The sequence below is a fragment of the Cebus imitator genome, unplaced genomic scaffold (assembly GCF_001604975.1).
Source record: "Cebus imitator isolate Cc_AM_T3 unplaced genomic scaffold, Cebus_imitator-1.0 Scaffold280, whole genome shotgun sequence".
Taxonomy (NCBI): domain Eukaryota; kingdom Metazoa; phylum Chordata; class Mammalia; order Primates; family Cebidae; genus Cebus; species Cebus imitator.
Genome location: NW_016107595.1, coordinates 3500455 through 3519900, shown reverse-complemented (window position 1 = coordinate 3519900; position 19446 = coordinate 3500455). Strand labels below are relative to the sequence as shown.

General features: G+C 56.1%; 2 protein-coding genes across 2 annotated transcripts in view; both read right to left on the bottom strand.

Annotated features, from left to right (window-relative positions):
- Nucleotides 1-116: 116 nt before the first annotated feature.
- On the bottom strand, nucleotides 117-9058 carry YJEFN3 (YjeF N-terminal domain containing 3). The gene is made up of 6 exons (XM_017501383.2): nucleotides 8923-9058; nucleotides 5221-5329; nucleotides 3190-3300; nucleotides 2864-2977; nucleotides 2635-2785; nucleotides 117-380 (listed from the first exon to the last, which is right to left on the bottom strand). Exons 1-6 carry the CDS (start codon nucleotides 8979-8981, stop codon nucleotides 175-177), a joined length of 750 nt encoding a protein of 249 aa, XP_017356872.1. The 5' UTR covers nucleotides 8982-9058; the 3' UTR covers nucleotides 117-174.
- A 659-nt stretch (nucleotides 9059-9717) lies between these two features.
- NDUFA13 (NADH:ubiquinone oxidoreductase subunit A13) overlaps nucleotides 9718-19446 on the bottom strand; it is a 12222-nt gene continuing 2493 nt past the window's right edge. Inside the window, exons 2-5 of the mRNA XM_017501384.2 lie at nucleotides 11550-11628; nucleotides 10507-10578; nucleotides 10156-10225; nucleotides 9718-9909 (exon numbers count right to left, since the gene is read on the bottom strand). Of these exons, the coding sequence (XP_017356873.1) occupies nucleotides 9790-9909; nucleotides 10156-10225; nucleotides 10507-10578; nucleotides 11550-11628 (341 nt within the window). The 3' untranslated portion in view covers nucleotides 9718-9789. The remainder of the gene's footprint in view (nucleotides 9910-10155; nucleotides 10226-10506; nucleotides 10579-11549; nucleotides 11629-19446) is intronic.

Below are 19446 nucleotides of genomic sequence, written 5' to 3'. Positions count from 1 at the left end.
CCACGGCCCGTGTCCATCCTCCCGCCTTGGATCACCCAGGGACCGTGGGAAGTCCCTCCTCGAGTGTATCCACCCCCGCGGCGCGCCGGTGCACAAAGGAGGCGGAGGCGAGGCGCTGGTGGTGGGAGCGCTGTTTATTGGCACGGGTCCCAGCGGCGTGGGCGCGGGTGGCGGTCACAGGGCCGCGACGCAGTCGGTGCCCGTGTATCCCGGCAGACGCAGAGCGAACTTTCGGAGCACGTCGTCGGGCACGAACCTGCCGGCCACGAAGTGGTGGCGCCCGGAGAAGCGGCCAGCGCAGCGCTTGGGCGCCGCGAGCGACACCAGCACGTCGGGCCTCAGCCCGTCCTCTGAGTCGCTGCCAGTCTCTGCGTCCCAGCCTGAGGGAGAAGGGTCCGGGGGAATTAGGACCTTGGGAGGGTGGCCCGCCCTCAGCCTACAGTCCGTCCTGTCCTGCCTCCCCTCCCTTCCAACGCTGAGCCTCTGCCCTCAGACCAGAGTCCTGCTGCACACACCCGCTTCTCCTACCCCATCAGACCCAGCCTCTTCTCTCTGGCATGTGGGTCCTGGTCAGACGTGTCTCCCCAGAGAATTCTGCCTCCACCCTCAGACAAGTCTCTCCCGGTCCTTGGAGGTGTTTCCCTCCAAATCCGACCAGAGCTTCTGCACTCGACGTTTACTTCTGCTCCCATCCTACTCCACCCCCCTCCTCCATCTGACCCAGCCTGTCTTCAGACATCATTTCCACTTGCTGCCCTTTCCGACGAGAGCCAGGCCTCTGCCTTCTGACCGGGTACCTGTCCCCACACTCCCTCCCCATCAGCTTAGAGCCTCTCCACCTTAAAGCCTCTTTCCTCCCAGACCTCCCAGCCAGATCCCAGCTTTCCCCCATGACTAGATCTCCAGCCTCTACTCAGACCACAGACTGGCCTCCAGCCTCAGGCAAGCCTCTGCTGTCAGACTTGCTCCAGGTTCTTGCCTCTAACAGGACATGCCATCCTCAACCATCTTCCCCACTTGACTAGAGACTCCTCCATCTGACCAATGGTCCCTACCCTCACTCCCAGATTAGACATTACCTTTTGGGGTGTGTGTGTGTGTGTGTGTGTGTGTGTGTGTGTGTGTCAGAGTCTCGCTGTGTCACCCAGGGTGGAATGCAATGGCGTGATCTCAGCTCACTGCAACCTCCACATCCTGGGTTCAAGGAATTCTTTTCTCAGCCTCCCGAGCAGCTGGGACAACAGTGGCACGCTGCCATGCCTGGCTAATTTTTATGATTTTAGTAGAGATGGGGTTTCACCATATTGGTCAGGCTGGTCTCAGACTCCTAACTTCAGGTGATCCACCCACCTCAGCCTCCCAAAGTGCCGGGAATATAGGCGTGAGCCACCGCGCCCAGCCTGTTTGTTTGTTTTGAGGCTCACCGCAACCTCCATCTCCCAGGTTCAAGTGGGTGTCCTGCCTCAGCCTCCCGAGTAGCTGAGATTACAGGTGTGCACCACCATGCTTAGCTAATTTTGTATTTTTAGTAGAGACGGGGTTTCTCCATGTTGGTTAGGCTGGTCTCAAACTTCTGATCTCAGGTGATCCGCTCGCCTTGGCCTCCCAAAGTGCTGGGATTACAGGCGTGAGCCACCGTGCCCAGCCTGTTTGCTTTTAAGACACACTCTCCCTCTGTTGCCCAGGCTAAAGTGCAGTGGCGCGATCTCGGCTCACTGCAACCTCTGCCTCCTGGGTTCAAGAAATTCTCCTGCCTCAGCCTCCCAAGTAGCTGGGACTGCAGGCATGCACCACTACACCCAGCAAATTTTTGTATTTTGTAGAGACTGGGTTTCACACTATGTTGGCCAGGTTGGTCTGGAACTCCTGACCTCAGGTGGCCCACCTGCCTCAGCCTCCCAAAGTGCTGGGATGACAGGCATGAGCCCTGCCCGGCCTCCATCAACTCTCGAATGAGCCTCCGCTTTCAGTCTAGGAGCCTTGCCTTCTCTCCTATGTCTGACTTGATTCTGGGGCCACTCACCAGAAGCCACTGGATCCTCCCTTAGACTTTAATCCTTCTCTGACCCTAGCCACCATCCTCAGACTAGAGGTTCCTAACCACCCTCTCTGTCCTAGGCTGAGCCTGCAGCCTCCCTCTCAGATCAGACAGCACATCTCCTCCCTTAGTGCCCCTGTTCTGCAGCACCCTGCTGGGATGTCCCTGGGATCCCAAAAGCCAGGGGACATCCCCCGGAGTCCAGCTACCCCCATGGAGGGTCCAGCTGGCCAGCGGCTGTTTGTTCCATCTGCCCGTCGCCTAATGGTTCCAACAGGCGTGGGGCGGCAGCCAGGGCGGGTGCAGCCTTTGCCGAGTGAGCTCACGTCTGCCCAGGCAACTGGGCCAGGGGTGGGCAGAGGGCATGTGGGTTGGGCACTGGGGTGAGGGAAGGAGGGGACCTGGGGTCACCTGGGGTGGCAGCCTTGATCTTCCCCATCCAAGGGATGGGCGTCACCCTCAGCCTCAGCCGAATGTGGCTCCATCCCAGTTGGGGAGACTGAGGTTCAGACAGGCAAGGGCCACCAGGAGCTGGGGCACAAGGGCCTTCACCCAAGCTCCCCAGGCCCCGATGTGCCCCCCTCTATCCGGCATGCCTGAAGGGATGTCCAGGCTCACGAGGGGGATGGACAGCAGCTTGAGCGTGGCCAGCGCACGGGTGCAGGGGCCCCCGACCTCACGCGGCTCCACGCCGGGGCCCAGCACAGCGTCCACCACCAGCCCGTAGGCTTCGTTAATGAGCTGCACCTGGGGAGGGCAGGCAGGGTGAGGGCGGCCGGGGGCCACTGCCCACCATGTCCCCCTCGCTGGCCGCCCGGCCCTGACCTCGGTGGGCAGGTAGCTGAGGAAGGGGATGTCCATCTTCTCGCACTGGGTGGTCAGGTCCCGATGCAGCAGGTCCAGCGAGCGCGTGGGGTAGAAGATGGTGGGTTCGTACTCCTGGGGTGGGGGAAGAGGAGGGGTTCAAGGCTGGGGGCCCTCCCAGCCTCCCCTGATCTGGCCACTAGCACCAGACCCTGCAGGGGACGAGCACTGGGCATATTCTATAACCTGGCCCTTCGTCGATGTCCCCCTGGGACACTATGAAAACAAGGAGGTGATTTCTGCAGGGGCGGGGACTTCGGGATGTTGAAGGGGTCCTTGCTACTTACAAACACACGCAGGTGCCGGGCACAGACGAGCCCCACCGCCCCATTCTGCTCCGGGCCGCACACAACCAGCACCGTTCTCTGCCTCCGGGAGAGAGCGGGCAACGGGAACGCCTGGTAGGGGCACAGCAAAGGCACAGGCACGGGCCAGATTCCTCCGTGCTCAAGAGGGGAAACTGAGGCCCCGAGTAGGGCAACGGATGGGGCTTGGGCCTGGAGGCCACGGGATAGCACAGGAGGAGAGGCGTTCTGGATGAGGGGCTGGGCCTCTTAGGGCCTCAGTTTCCCCATCGGAGAGCAGAATCCCGGTCTCGGGCTCTGCCAGGTCTGCAGGAAAAACGTGCGCCCAGACACCGCCCGTCTCCTGGAGTGCGGTTTGTTTATTCTCCGCTGGAGTTGCAGACATTCTTCCACCTTTCTCACCGCTGGCCCGCCCCCGCCATGTTTCCAGACCTCAGCCCCTCCTGGAGGCCCCAGAGTGGGGGAGCCCAACCCCACCCACAACGCCCTGGGGCCTGTCTCTCTCCGGCTGTCTCTGGCTGGCTGTCTTTCTCTCTGTATCTCTGAGACTCAGTGTCTCTCCCCATCAAGTCTCCTTGTCTCTGCGTCTCTGAGGCTCCATGTCTCTGGCTGTCTCTGTGGCATGTATGAGTTTCTAATGCAGGCGTTTCGACCTCAGCCCTGCCCTGACTATGTGTGGCCCCAGCCCCTTCTCCTCCCCCAGCCTCAGTTTGGCCTTTATCAAATGTGATGACAGTGACACCACCTGACAGGCACATTGGGCATCTCTTGAGCCTCGGTTGTACTTTAAGCTCCAACCACACACACGGCAAATGATTGCTTTTTCAAGTCTCCTCCCCAAGGGCTCAGCGTGGTCCTGACCCGCCATGAACACGCCTGCGACCCCAGCCACGCCAGCCCAGAGCCCAAGACCCAAGACTGGGACTGAGGGGCTTCGGGACAGACAACGGGCTTTCAGTGCAAAATGGGATGGGTGGCCACTGGGCGCCAGGCCAGCAGTGACTACCTGGGTTTCTTTCTGGGGTTTTGACTTTCCTTCTCCTTTGGGCACCTCACCCGGGATCTATTTCATTTGGAAATACAAACATTTAAGTCCACATCAAGAAAAACAGTGAGTTTTAAAAAAGTATACAGTGGCAATAAGAAAAATAGGAGGAGGAGGGAGGAGGGGGAGAACGGGGAGGAGGAGAGGAGGGGGAAGGAGAGAGAGCAGGGGGAGGGGAAGGAGGGGCACTGGGAGAGGAGGGAGAGGAGGGAGAAAGGGGCAGAGGGGAGGAGGAGGGAAGGAAACGGGAGAGGAGGAGGGAGAGAGGAGGGGGCAGGAGGAGGAGGAGGAGAAAGGCAAGGGGGCCTCCGAGGGCAGGGGAGGAAGGGGGGAGTCACACTAGAGCCCTAACTGTATGGGACTCTTTCCTGAAGCGTGTGCGTTTAGGGACTGACTGGTCAGTACCATTTATTACCCCGTTGCAGAGGAGGAACCTGAGGCCCAGCAAGCCGGCTGCATGGTGAAGCACTCCATAGTATCATGACTGCTGTCACCCTTGTGTCATCCTCCTGGCCCCTCGAGGTCCACACAAGACCCACCTGGGTTGCAGCTCTGCTTCCAACCCCGTGACCCAGGGCAGGCCCCTCGCCACCTCTGGGCTTCAGTTTCCCCACCTGCAGGGGTTGTTTGGGGGTGCTCAGACCACAGGAGCGGATGTCCCTGGTACCCAAGACTCAGGAGGTGGCAGAAGCAGGCGGGTCACATGTGCAGGAGGTGTCTGCACTTCCAGGGTCCGGCACGGTCTCTGCAAATAGTCTCTGCCCTGGCCTTTGCTGATACCAGTGGTCTCAGTTCCCTGTCAGGCCTGCAGCAGGCATGCTCCTCGCTGGGCTTCAGTTTACCCATTGGGCTGGGGTAGGCTGAAGCAAAGAGAGGGCTCTTAAGGTCTGGACCACTCTGGTCACAGGAGGCATGCACCTCGGGAAGGTTGGCCATCTGGTTGGGGTCAGGGTTGGGGAGTCAGGTACCTTGGTCACAGCCACGGCACTAGCATGACCGCACAGCTCCACGAGCTGCTGCCGCCCAAAGCGATAATCCTCCAGCAGCTCCCTCTCCAGGGCGGCTGCCTCCGCGGTGCTGGGGACAGAGTGGGATGGGACACTCAGAGACACAGAGAGACAGAGCCTCAGATGGAGCCAGAAATGTTCCACTAATCTTCTGAACCCGGTCCCGAAGCCACCTTCCCACCGTACCCGCGAATACCATCTGCTGCCTGGAGCTGGGGATGCCCTCAGTTTCCCCAGCCGACACGCGGGTCGAAAGGAGGCCTGGCGGACCGCGGTGTGGGAGCCGAAGCCCGAAGCTCGGGCGCCCTCTGGTGGCAGAAGATGCCCTGGCGGCGCGCGTTGGTTCCACTGCTCCAAACCGTGGCACACAGAACCGGACATAGACGTCCCCAACCCCCAAGGCGGAAGGAATCAGGAAAGAAGAATGGAGCCTGAAGGACTTCGATGGGGGTGATGGGCTGATTTCAGGCAGTGGGAGCCACTGAACAAGCTTCAGGATGCTGAAAGGGGAGGGCTGGACTGGGGGCACCTGGGGGCCACGGGATTTGAAGGCTGCAGAGTTTGATGGCACACTCAGTGGGATGGCCTTGGGGCCTGGGGCTATGAACCCCTTTGGTGATCCCTTTTCAGGGGCAGTGACATTATTAGATTATTTGTGGCCACAAATAATCACCCCAGGCCGGGCGGGGTGGCTCACACCTGTAATTCCCACACTTTGGGAGGAGGAAGCGGGTGGATCACTTGAGGTTGGGGGTTCAAGACCACCCTGGCCAACATGGTGAAACCCTGTCTCGACTAAACATACAAAAATTAGCCGGGCATGGCAGGGCATGCCTGTAGTCCCAGCTACTTGGGAAGCTGAAGCAGAAGAATCGCTTGAACCCGGGAGGCAATAAGCCCAGTTTCGCCCCTGTTCTCCAGATGGAGCAATACAGTGAGACTCTGGCTCAAAAAAAAAAAAAAAAAAGATTTGCGGCCAGAGAGATGGGGCCACTTAGTTCGAGATGAAGCTCTGCCATCCCCTTCGCTGAGTGACTGGGGTCCTTCTCCACCTCTCAGAGCAAAACTGAATATTGGGGCGAACTACACAATTGGTGGGGCTAGGCTGGGTGTGGTGGTGCACACCTGTAGTCCCAGTGCCCTGGGAGGCTGAGGCAGTAGGATCACTTGAATCTGGGAGGTCGAGGCTGCAGTAAGCTATGATCACGCCACTACACTCTAGCCTGGGCGACAGAACGAGACCTTGTCTCTAAAGTAAAAAACACAAACATAAATAATAATGAAAAGAGCCAGATCTAGAAAAGTTGGAGAAACCACTAATGACTCAGAGAAGCCTAGTGGCTTGCCTAGGGTCACACAGGAAGCAACTCGGGAAACTGGGTCTTTCCCCCTTGGTGCCTCCAGAGCCACAGGACATAAGCAAAGATGTAGAGCCAGACCTACAGATGGTGGAGGTTTGGGGGAATGAATCCTGAGGTTCTGTCCTTTAGTTCTTTGGTGGGAGATGACTGCCCTCTGGCCCATTTTGCACCATGATAAGGCTGGGTGGGCAGAGTGCAGGAGAATGAGGACTGCTATCTGATGGGAGTCAGCGAGGGCTTCCTGGAGGAGGCCTGCTGCATCCTCGGAGGTAATCCAGGGACAGGAACAGCAAAAGCCAAGGCCCTGGGATGGGGAGGGGCCTGGCATGTCCAAGGGGCAGAAGGGAGGCCGAAGCAGAGTGATCAAGGGGACACAGCAGGCGAGGCTTCAAATGCCAGGCTGAGGAACATGGTCAGGAGGACACTTTGGAGGTCCACACAGATGGGGAGCAGGAGACTCAGGGCAGGAAAGTCACATGCCCTGGGACATCCCAGTATACAGAGCCAAATTCAAACCCCAGCCTGTCTGTGACTGACACAGGAGGAAATTGAAGGAACGGGTGGGGAAAAGCTCATGGTGAAGTCAGACAGAGCCCCCCCTGGCAGGCCAGTGCAGCTCCCAGGAAAGCACAGAGGAGAAGGTGCATTTGCATTCGTGGTGAGTATTCTGGCAGGCTGGGAACATGGCTCATTCCTCCACCTCCGGCTGTGACAGCTCTGACTGCTGCCCCCGCAGGAGGGTACGGGAAGGCAGTGGAGGGTGGGAGGGCGATTCATGCCTCTTCTGTCCCAAAGCTTTGGTCTCTGGCAGCCATTTGGAACATTCTCTTCCTGCCTAACTGGTCATTAGAGTGACAATGGGGGCTCTGTGGGCAGGGGGTCATCCAGGTTAGGAATCTGGTGGTGGGATGCAGCAGCAGCTGTGGGGTGAGGCGGGGGCTGCGTGGGAATGGAGCCTGGTGGAGGCGGGAGGCAGGCAGGGCAGGTCCCTTCTGCTGTTGTGGGATTCTGGGGGAGGGAGCTCAATGGTGCCTTTTGCTCTCCCCAATCTCAGCCCCCAACTGGGGGGCAGCAAAAAGGGAAGCTTCAAGGCTCACGGATTCACCTGTCAGACCTAGAAGGCCTGAGGTGGCCTGGGTCCAAAGGGAACTGGGCCTGCCACTCCCCAAATGCTTCCAGGAGGGTGCTCTCTGGGAAACCTCAGGCCAGGGTGCCCATGCCACACTTGCCCTGCTCTCAGTCCTACCCGCTTCTCTCCACCTCATACCTCTGCCCACCTGACCACCAGGGGGGCTCACCTGGCCACCCACAGTGGCCTCCTGCCCCCAAAACTCAACACGAGCCTCGGGGGCTTTGAAAACTTGAACACCAGATTGCATTACCGAGTCCCAAACCTGCTGATGGCTCCCGAGGGCTCTGGGAACATTCAGACTCCTCACCATACCTACAAGGCCCGTCTGTGTCTCCAGCCTCATCAGCAGGTCCCCACTGTGTTCTGGCTCCTACTCACCCCGTAGAGCCCCCTCACCCCCCTCACTTAGCATCTGAGGCCCCCTGCACCAGGTGAGGTCACAGCTCCAGCTCCTAGCACATTCCCCTAGGCTGAGTCTGGACGTTGGCTGATGGGCTACGTGCCCTGCTAGGTGGGCAGTGGGCAGGAGCCACTGGACGGATCTGGTTCACAGTGAGGTCCACGGCCTTGCCTGGGGTCCCATGTCACAAAGGCTGAGGAGGTTGAGGTTGGAGTCACAGCCACCGCACCGGTTCCAGATCCCAAACTCACCAGTCCCTGCAAACGGCCCCTGCATTCCATATCTGCTCTAGCCATGACTGCCTTCCCCAGGCCTCAGTTTCCTCCTCTGGACAAGGGAGGTGGTAGCATTTGGGCTAAGCTCAGCTCTTCCCATACGGGGAAGTGGGGCCTGCCGCTCTAAGGTCCCTGGGAGAGATGGTGAGTGGAGGTGGGCCAAGTTGGGGTTTGGTGGGGGAGTGACCAGCGCTGCTGATGAATCATTCATGAGGGGCGGGGCTGTCCCCGGAGGCAGTTTCCCCGGCAACGCAGCTTAGTATCTCCAGCAAGATGCCAGGTGGGCCTCGGATTCCCCGGCCGTCTTAGCCACATCCCTGCCTCCAGCTCCCCACCGCGGTCACGCATCTGCCGCTGAACGTCCATCCCGGCTGTGCCTGTCTCCAGTCCCCGGACCCCATTCCGTCCCAGCTGTGCCCCTGCCTCTGGTCCTACGGGCCGGTCCTCGCCCCATGCGAGCCATGCCCGTCTCCAGCGTCCCTCTCCCCAGCTGACCTGAGGAAACGCCGCTCCTCGGGCGCCTCCGATGGGTCTGGGCCGGCCGCGCTGCTCATGGCCGAGGTGAGCTGGGGCGCCAGGCGCTGCCGCCACCGCCACTGCCTTTTAAGCGCATCCCTGGGGGAAGGGGGCGCCTCCTCTTTCCTCCTTCCCGCCCACCATATGCCCCCCAATCAGGAGGCGCCGTGAAGGCGCTGCGTGTCACCATTGGTCGGTGGACTCAGACGGACTTAACCCTTTCGTGCCAGGAACGGAACTGCCAGGATCCCATTGCAGAGCCACCCGGCCAAACTTGGTTGACTTCCCCGACTTAGTTTCTCTGCAGCTATCCCCGCGTCTCTGGGCTTCCCTCTCAGGGAGCAAGGAGATCTTCCGCAGCCAAATACCCTCGCCATGCTTGCAATTAGCGGGGCCATGCCGGGTATGGGGGCTCACGCCTATAATCCCAGTGACTCGGGAGGCTGGGGCGGGAGGATCACTTGCATCCGGGAGGTCAAAGCTCCCCTCATTCCCCAGACCTCTGTGAAAGTCTGACCCAAACCTGACCCAGGGGCCCCCAGCCTGGACGGGGTGAGTGGGTTGCTGACAGGCAGGGTTTCAACAGGAGACAGGAAGAGTCCAGGTATATCCAGGCGGAGACGAGCCTGGCGGTGGAGCCAGGGGCAGCCCCTGGGTGTGTTTTGAGGTCACCCTGTATCACATCTGCTGCATCCCCATGCTGCATGTGAGCCAGTGGTGCCTGGCTGAGTCGTCTCCCCCATCTCTCCCCTAGTCCCCAGGAAAACAGGCAGGCCAGGTCTGCAGAACATTTATTCTGTCTCAGTGGGAAGGGGAAGGGGTCCAGGTGTACAGAGGGCGCAGGGCCTATGTGTACATCATGAAGCCATGGCTGACATAGACAGCCTCCTCCAGGGGGCGCAGTCCATACAACTCCCCGATCAAGGGGGGCACCCAGCGAGTTGTGTTGAACACAGACTCCCCGACCTGTGGGGACAGTGGGGTATAGGTTGGGGCACAGCCACCCACATACAGCCTGCTGGGACCCATCCCCCAGGACCAGTGGCCACTATGCACGGCCAGGCACTCCAGCCTTCCCCTACTGGGACCTGGCACCCACCACCCACCACCCCCTTGGTCCCGGGCTTTCTATAGAAGGCTGTGAGAGGTCCCCCACCCTGGGCTCTGTCTCTGCAGCGGCTGGCACCCCTGCCCTCCCATCCAGGGACCCACCTTCCAGCCGGGCACGTCCTTCATGATGATGGCCTCCTCCTCCAGGTTCTCCCGAAGCATGTGCAGGACTCTGCAGGGATGGGGCCAGTGGTGGAGGTGGGGCTCAGTGCCCTGGGGGGCCCTTGCCTAGGGCCCCTGGCAGCACCCCTTCAAGCCTCCCTCTGACCCTGCCTTCTGGTTCACTGCCCCTTGGGTCTCCATTAAGCCTCCACGTCTCTCTGAGGACACAGCTGATGGCACATGGTGACGGCCCCCATGTGCATTCTGGCCACCTTCAGGGATGCAGGTCAGGCCCTGTAGCCTGGGGCCCTCAGGCCAGTGACCTCCCAACCTTGGCCCCAGGGGCGCTACCTCCGGTCCGTTTCAGCCTGGAACAGCGGCATCAGTGCGATGCGGGCCTCAAAGTCCTCGATCTGCAGGCGCCTGTGAAAGCCCAAAACCCACACTCAGCTCAGACTAGGCTGGGTGGTGGGAGCACAGGCAGCGTGGACCTCAGCCAGCCAGGGTGCTGCTGGGGGAAGAGGCAGGGAGGGGGGAGTTGGGAGAAGAGGCGAGGGGGGGTGGGCAGGAGGCAGAGGGCAGGGCAAGGGCCATGGGCAGAGCCCACCAGGAGCCTGAAGGAGGGTGGGTGCGGGCAGCTGCATGGGTGACTGCCCACAAGACTGTCGGCTTCATCTTTTCTTTTCAATTAAAAACTTCATCCTAAAAATAACTGCCTGATGATCTCGATGGGGGGAGGCTTCATCACGGGGCTCTGGGCCTCACAAAACCACGTCCCCTTCATCTCAAAATAATCACAGGGTGTGAGGCTGGGGCAGGCGGGGCCGCACAGCCTTCCTTTCTTCCCCCTGCTTTCTGGCGGTTTCCAAGTTCCCTGCAATGACCCCCATCTCCCAGCCCTGCCTGGCAGAGGGTGGGAGGGAAGCAGTGCCCAGCCTATGACACAGGGAGAGGGGGGTGCCTGGCCCTAGTTCCTCTGACCCTGTGTGGCCACTATGATTTAAGCCTGGTCACCTCTGACAAAATCCTGCGTAGAGGCCCCGAGGCAGGCCCCCACTCACATCCTGTCCTAACCTGGATTCGTGGGTCCCAGCCCTGCTCACTACACGCAACTTTTTTTTTTTCTGTTGCCCGGGCTGGTCTTACACTCCTGACCTCAAGCAATGCTCCCACCTTGGCCTCCCAAATTGCTGGGATTACAGGTGTGGAGACATCTCGAGGACAGCCTAGAAATGAAGTGCTGGGCATGGACCTGCACTTTCTGGGGCCTGGGATTGCACAGCCAAGTCCAAGGAGCCGGTGCCCGCATTGCCAGCATGGGCAGCAGTGGAATGCTACTGTACCCCGACAGCTGGCCTGGAGGACTTTCAGACAACGCCCATCCGGGGTCCTACCTGCGTTCGCGGTTCCACGTAACTATTTTCCAGTACCCGTAGAGCAGGGTCCCGATGCCCAGGGCCAGCATGCTATAGCCTGTGGGGAGAGGCAGTGCTCAGTGGGGAGAGGCAGTGCTCAGTGGGGAGAGGCAGTGCTCAGCGGGCCAGCCCCGCCCCGGAAACCTACCTTCGCAGCTCCAGGCGGCTGGTGCTGCCCCTGCTCACTCTGCAGTCAGGGGACACGGGCGGCTGTTTTCTCAGGAGTGAGGTTGCCTGGACTGACACCTCTGCCCCCATACCGGGGGTTTCTGAAAGGTACAGGCCTGGCAGTGACCTCAGGAGGCCTGAGGGCCTAGATGGTGGTGGCTGGGGGACCCTGGCTACACAGTCTTTTAGAAGGTTGTTTGGACCCTGGGCAGCAGGCTGGACCCCAAGTGGGAGGGCGGCTCTGACAGTGCCCATGGCTGGGTCCCAGCTCCATGGGGGCTCCCAGCCACCTGGGCCACCATTCTGTGTGCTGCCCTGTGGGTGGTGCACACAGCTGCCAGGGACAGGCAGTGCCCTGTGGGGGCCGCCCAGCCACCCCCCTGAGCTCTAGGGGTGGCCGTGCTACCTCTTGGCTCTGCAGGGTCAAGCCCCCTGCCCTGCACCCCAGGGAGGACAGAGGCCATCATGAATATTTACTGAACACCAGCAGGGCTTTGCTCTAATCCTGACTGACGGCTGGGACCCACTGGGGTCTTAAGGGAGGCCTGGGCTAGCTGGGGTCTGGCTCCTGGGCTCACCCTGCAGCCCCCAGATCCTTCCAGCCCCAGTCTCTTCTCCAAGCAGACTTCCTGCTTGCAGGGATGAACGACAAGCTCAGGCAGGCCAGGGTCCATTTCTACCCAGGAAATGGCCAGCAGGTGAAGGGTGAGGCCATCTCCAGGCCCTGCTCTGTGCCTGCCCTGTTCTGCCTTCAGCTCTGCTCCTGGATAGAGCTTGTGGGACACCTCTGCTAGACCCGGAGATAAATGACAAACTGGCTCAAGTGTGGACCTGACTATTCAACCTGTTAGACGCCCCAGTCAGGGAGTAAGACATTTCCATGCTAGAGCTAATGAGGGTGTGCTGGGTTTGGGCTCAGAGGCGCAACCTCTCTGGAGAGGCCTGGGGTGCTCAGGGCCAGCTCCCACCTCTCAGCCTCGCACCCAGCACATGGAAGGTTTCATCAGCTGCCTCGTTTTTTACAAAATATATATATGTTTTTTCTTTTTTTTTTTTCTTTTTGAGATGGAGTTTTGCTCTTGTCGCCCAGACTGGAGTTCAGTGGCGTGATCTTGGCTCGCTGCAACCTCTGCCTCCTGGGTTCAAGTGATTCTCATGCCTCAGCCTCCTGATAGAACTAGGATTACAGGTGCCCGTCACCACACCCAGCTAATTTTTGTATTTTTGGTAGAGCTAATTTTAGCTAATTTTCACCATCTTGGCCAGGATGGTCTCGAACTCCTGACCTCAGGTGATCTACCCACCTCAGCCTCCCAAAGTGCTGGGATTACAGGTGTGAGACACTGCACCCAGTCCAAAATATATATACATATATTTTTTGAGATGGAGTCTCGCTCCATCGCCAGGCTGGAATGCAGCGGCATGACTTCGGCTCACTGCAACCTCTGCCTCCAGGTTCAAGCGATTCTCCTGCCTCAGTCTCTTGAGTAGCTGGGACACAGGTGCATGCCACCAAGCCCAGCTAATTTTTGGATTTTTTTTTTTGCTTTTTTTTGAGACAGAATTTCACTCTTGTTGCCCAGGCTGAAGTGCAATGGTGCAACCTCAGCTCACTGCAACCTCCACCTCCCAGGTTCAAGCAATTCTCCTATCTCAGCCTCCTAAGTAGCTGAGATTTCAGGCATGTACCACCATGCCCACCTAATTTTTGTATTTTTAGTAGAGACAGAGTTTCTCCGTGTTGGTCAGGCTGGTCTTGAATTCCTGATCTCAGGTGATCCACCTGCCTCGGCCTCCCAAAGTGCGGGGATTACAGGCATGAAACACCACGCCCAGCCTAATTTTTCTATTTTTAGTAGAGACAGCGTTTCACCATGTTGGCCAGGATGGTCTCGATCTCTTGACGTTGTGATCCGCCCACCTCGGCCTCCCAAAGTGCTGGGATTACAGGCATAAGCCACCTTGCCAGACCCAAAATATATATTTTTAAATTAGCTAGGTGTGGTGACACATATCTGTGGTCCTGCCTACTCAGATGGCTGGGGCAGGAGGATCAATTAAGCCCAAGAAGTCAAGGCTGCAGGGAGCTGAGATGGCGCCACTGTACTCCCAGCCCAGATGACAGAGAAAACTCTGAGATAAAAAAAAAAAAAAAAGGGCCGCATGTGGTGGCTCATGCCTGTAATCCCAGCACTTTGGGAGGCTGAGGTGGGCGGACTGCCTGAGGTCTGGAGTTCGAGACCAGCCTGACTAACATGGTGAAACCCCAACTTGACTAAAAATACAAACCAAGCCAGGCGTGATGGCGTACACCTGTAGTCCCGGCTACTCAGGAGCCTGAGACAGAATTGCTTAGACCCAGGAGGTGGAGGTTGCACTGAGCCAAGATCACGCCACTGCACTCCAGCCTGGGTGACAGAGAGAGACTCTGTCTCAAACAAACAAACAAAATCTATGTTGCCCAGGCTGGTTTTGAACTCCTGGCCTCAGGCGATCCTTCCACCTCAGCCTCCCAAAGTGTTGGGGCTACCGGCATGAGCCACTGCACCCAGCCTTGGCCATTCTTAGAGAAGACCTAAATAAGTAAAAACACATCCTGTGTTCAAAGACTGGAGTATCTAGCACTGTGCAAATGGCAACGCTCTCCAAACGGATACAGATTCAAAATGCAATCCCCACCAGAATCCCAACCATTTCTTTTCCTCTTTGCAGAAACTGACAAGCAGGTTGGGAAATTCATATGGAAATGCAAGGGACCAGAATAGCCAAAACAATTTTGAAAAAGAACAAGTTGGAAGACTCACACTTCACTATTTCAAAACTTATCCCACAGCTGTGTGTACAAGACAGGGGGGCACTGGAACAGGACAGAGATGTCCATCATTGGAACAGAACTGAGAGTCCAGAAATAAACCCTCACATTTATGGTCAGTTGATTTTGGACAAGGGTGCCAAGACAATTCAATGGGGAAGAAAACAGTCTTTTCAACAAATGGGATAACCGGACAGCCACATGCTAAAGAATGAGGATCCTTATCCCAATCACAGAATTGTTTTGTTTGTTTTTATTTTTCCCATCCACGAAATTTAACTCAAAAGGATCAGAGACCTAAGTGTAAAAGCTAAAACTATAATATTCTTAGAAGAAAATGTAGGCAGGCCAGGCACGGTGGCTCACGCCTGTAATCCCAGCACTTTGGGAGGCCAAGGTGGGTGGATCACTTGAGTCCGGGAGTTCGAGACCAGCCTGGCCAACATGGTGAAACCCTGTCTTAAGAAAAAAAAAGAAGAAGAAAATGTAGGCTGGGTGTAGTGGCTCACGCCTATAATCCCAGCACTTTGGGAGGCCGAAGTGGCAGATCACCTGAGGTCGGGAGTTCGAGACCACCCTGATCAACATGGAGAAACCCTGTCTCTATAAAGAACACAAAAATTAGCCAGGCATGATGGCACATGCCTGTAATTCCAACTACTCGGGAGGCCGAGGCAGGAGAATTGCTTGAAGCCAGGAGGCAGAGGTTCTGGTGAGCCAAGAATGCAACCCTGTACTCCAGCCTGGGCAACAAGAGTAAAACTCCATCTCAAAAAAAAAAAGAAAGAAAAAGAAAATGTAAAAGTCAGTAACCTCAGACTAGGCAATGGTTTCTTAGATATAAAACCAGAAGCACAAGTGACAAAAGGAAAAATACATAAATTGGACTTCACTGAAATTATTATTTTGAAATGGAGTCTCGCTCTGCCACCCAGGCTGGAGAGCAGTGGTGTGATCTTGGCTCACTGCAGCCTCTGCCTCCCAGGTTCAAGTGATTCTCCTGCCTCAGCCTGAGTAGCTGGGATTACAGGTGTGCGTCCCTATGCCCGGCAATTTTTTTTGGTATTTTTAGTAGAGACAGGGTTTCTCCATGTTGGCCAGATTAGTCTTGAACTCCTGACCTCAAGTGATCTGCCTGCCTCGGCCTCCCAGAGTGCTGGGATTACAGGCATGAGCCACCTCGCCCGGCTGAAATTATTATTATATTATTATATATATTTTTTTGAGACAGGGTTTCACCTTGTTGCCCAGGCTGGAGTGCAGTGGCATGATCTCGGCTCACTGCAACCTCTGCCTCCTGGGTTCAAATGATTCTCCTGCGTCAGCCTCCTGAGCAGCTGGGACTACAGGCACCTGCCACTATGCCCAGCTAATTTTTCATATTTTCAGTAGAGATGGGGTTTCACCGTGTTAGCCAGGATAATCTTGATCTCTTGACCTCGTGATCCACCCGCCTCAGCTAATTTTTATATTTTTAGTAGAGACGGGGTTTGGTCATATTGGTCAGGCTGGTCTCCAACTCCTGACCTCAAGTAGTCTGCTTCCCTTGGCCTCCCAAAGTGCTGGGATTACAGGCAGGAGTCACGGCACCCAGCCTGGACTTCATTGAAATTAAAAACTTATATGCTATAAATGAAACTATCAATTAGCTGAAAAGACAACATATACATTCTTACAACTTAATAATTCAATACTTTTTTTTTTTGAGATGGAGTCTCACTCTGTAGACCAGGCTGGAGTGCAGTGGCATGATCTCAGCTCACTGCAACCTCCGCCTCCCGGGTCCCGGTTCAAGCAATTCTCCTACCTCAGCCTCCCAAGTAGCTGGGATTATGGGCACGAGCCACCATACCCAGCTAGTTTTTGTATGTTTTAGTAGAGACTGGGTTTTACCATGTTAGCCAGTCTGGTCTCGAACTCCTGACTTTGTGATCCACCTGCCTCGGCCTCCCAAAGTACTGAGATTACAGGCGTGAGCCACCGTGCCTGGCCAATAATTCAATACTTTTTTAAAAACCTACTAAAAATACATAAAGGATTCGAATAGACATTTCTCCAAGACAGACATACAAATGGCCAATAAACACACGAAAAGGTGTGGCTCACTCCTAGAATCTCAGCACTTTGGGAGGCCAAGGCGGGAGGGTGGCTTGAGCCCAGGAGCTCGACACCAGCCTGGGCAACACTGAGAGACCCCATCTCTTGAAAAAAATAATAATAATAAATAAAAATAATAAAACACACGAAAAGATGTTCGACCTCATCAGCCAGCAGTGAAATGCAAATCAATGATCAATGCCCAGAAGACTGAGCAGAAAAAAACCCAAAAAGAATAAAAAAATTCCACCATAATGAAATACCGCTTCACATGTGCTAGGATGGCTATGATCAAAAACATGGAAAATAATCAGTGTTGTGGAGATGTGGTGAAATAGGAACTCTCACACTGCAGGTGGGAGCAGAAAATGGTGCGGCCAAGTTGGAAAACACTTTGGCAGTTCCTCAAAATGGTCAACATGAAGTAACCATATGATCCAGTGGTTTGTCTCTTAGGGGATATTTCACGTGAGAGACATGAAGACCTACATCCATACAAACAGCTGTACAGCATGAATGTTCATGGCAGCAGTACTTAAAGTATTCACAGCAGCTAAAAACTTGGTGGACAACCCAAGTGCCCATCAACAAATGAATGAAAACACAACACGCAGTGCAGCCACACAATGGATATTAATCAGCCAGAGACAAAAGGCCACACAGAGGCCGGGTGTGGTGGCTCACGCCTGTAAACCAAGCACTTTGGAGGCCAAGGCGGGCGGATCACCTAAGGTCGGGAGTTCAAGACCGGCCTGACCAACAGGGTGAAACCCCGTCTTTAAAAAAAAAAAAGGCCACACAGTCTATGACTCCACTGATATGAAATGGCCAGAACAGGCAAATCCAGAGAGACAGGAAGCAGATTAGTGCTTGCCAGGGGTGGGATGACTGATAAAGAGGGAGGATGGGGTTTCTTTTGGGGTGTTGAAAGTGGTCTAAATTCTGATCATGGCAATGGTTGCACAACTCTATGAACATACTAAAAAAAAAAAACAAAATCAACAAATTGGACATAATTCATTATTATTATTATTTTTGAGACAGAGTCGCACTCTGTGACCAGGCTGGAGTGCAGTGGCACGATCTTGGCTCACTCCGCCTCCCGTGTTCAAGTGATTCTCCTGCCTCAACCTTCCGAGTAGCTGGGATTACAGGTGTGCACCACCAAGCCTGACTAACTTTTGTATTTTAGCAGAGACAGGGTTTTGTCATGTTGGCCAGGCTGTTCTCGAACCCCTGACCTCACGAGATCCACCCGCTTTGGCCTCAAAGGGCTGAGATTACAGGCAAGACCCACCGCTCCCAGCCAGTAAATTGGACAGATTTTAAATGGGTGAATTGTATGGTATGATATGGGAATCTCAATAAAGACATTAAAGATACAAGATGAAAAGGGAAGGGCTGCGGGCTAGGCTCAGGAGGGAGTGGGGACAGAACTGGGTGTGGGAGATAGTGGGGGTGGGAGTGGAAGTCATTTCAAGAGGGGTGTGGATTAAAAGCAGCCTGAGCCAGCCCAACATGTCCTAGGATGGCTGGGCAAGGCAGAGAGAGGAGCAGGTGCCAGGCTTGGGGCCACCAGGCCTTGAACAGGAGCAGAGAAGGTAGGTCTGATGGGGGAGGGCCGCTGAGGACCATGGCTCAGGAGAGGCAGGGGACTAGCCCGGTGTGGTGGCGCGCACCTGTAGTCCCAGCTACTCAGGAGGCTGATGTAGGAGAATCGCTTGAACCCCGGAGACGGAGGTTGTGGTGAGCCATTGCACCCCAGCTTGGGCAAGAAGAACGAAACTCCATCTCAAAAAAAAAAAAAAAAAAGAGGCAGGGGAGGAGGACAGAGGGGCCTGTGCACTTGCTCTTCTGTTGCAGAGCAGGCTGCTTCTCAGAGAGGTCCTCCTGGCACATCCTGGCTTAAGTGGGTCCAGGTTATCCCAGGCCTCACCAACAACTAGAAATCCTGGCATGACATGTTGTATCTCTTCAGCTCAGCTGTGAGCACTTGGGGGCAGGGCCTGGCACCACGTGCTCACTCAACAATGAAAGTAGGGCCACAAAGAGCACACCACCAGAGGGGAATCCTCCTCACTCCTCTGTCGGGAAAGGCTGGGGTGGGTATGTATGTGCTGTAACAAAAGTCCATGACATTAGGAGACCCAACCCCGGGCAGTGGTATTTAGGGCACCACAATGCTGTATATTTATACAAAAATGAGATGCTGCGGCCTGGCGCCGTGGCTCACACCTGTAATCCCAACACTTTGGAAGGCCAACGCAGGCGGATCACCTGTGGTCAGGAGTTTGAGACCAGCCTGGCCAACATCGTGAAATCCCATCTCTACTAAAAATACAAAAATTAGCCACACATGGTGGGGCACGCCTGTTATTCCAGCAACTTGGGGGGCAGAGACAAGAGAATTGCTTGAACCCGGGAGGCAGAAGTTGCAATGAGCTAAGATCGCACCACTGCACTCCAGCTTGAGTGACTGAGCAAGACTCAGTCTCCAAAAAAAAAAGGGATGCTAGAAGTGGGGAGCTCAGGGATCCCCCAGGGCTGGGGTCCTTCTGTGGCCTGGTCTGGCTGCAGGTCTCATAGGTGCACATTTGGAGAGAGATCCTGTGCTGCACACATGACATAGCTGGGCAGACCAGGTTACACCTGAGAAAAATGAGACGCGGCTAGGTGCAGTGGCTCAGGCCTGTAATCTCAGCACTTTGGGAGGCTGAGGCTGGGGAATCACCTGAGATCAGGAGTTGGAGACCAGCCTGGCCAACATGGTGAAACCCTGTCTCTACTAACATTACAAAA

Excerpts from the sequence above, each read along its gene's own strand:
- YJEFN3 (XM_017501383.2), bottom strand. The coding sequence starts at position 8,981 with ATGAGCAGCGCGGCCGGCCCAGACCCATCGGAGGCGCCCGAGGAGCGG. Across the intron at positions 2,978-3,189 it reads CCCGGCACCTGCGTGTGTTT|GAGTACGAACCCACCATCTT; the intron begins GTAAGTAGCAAG and ends CCCCCACCCCAG. Across the intron at positions 381-2,634 it reads GAGCCTGGACATCCCTTCAG|GCTGGGACGCAGAGACTGGC; the intron begins GCATGCCGGATA and ends CTTCTCCCTCAG.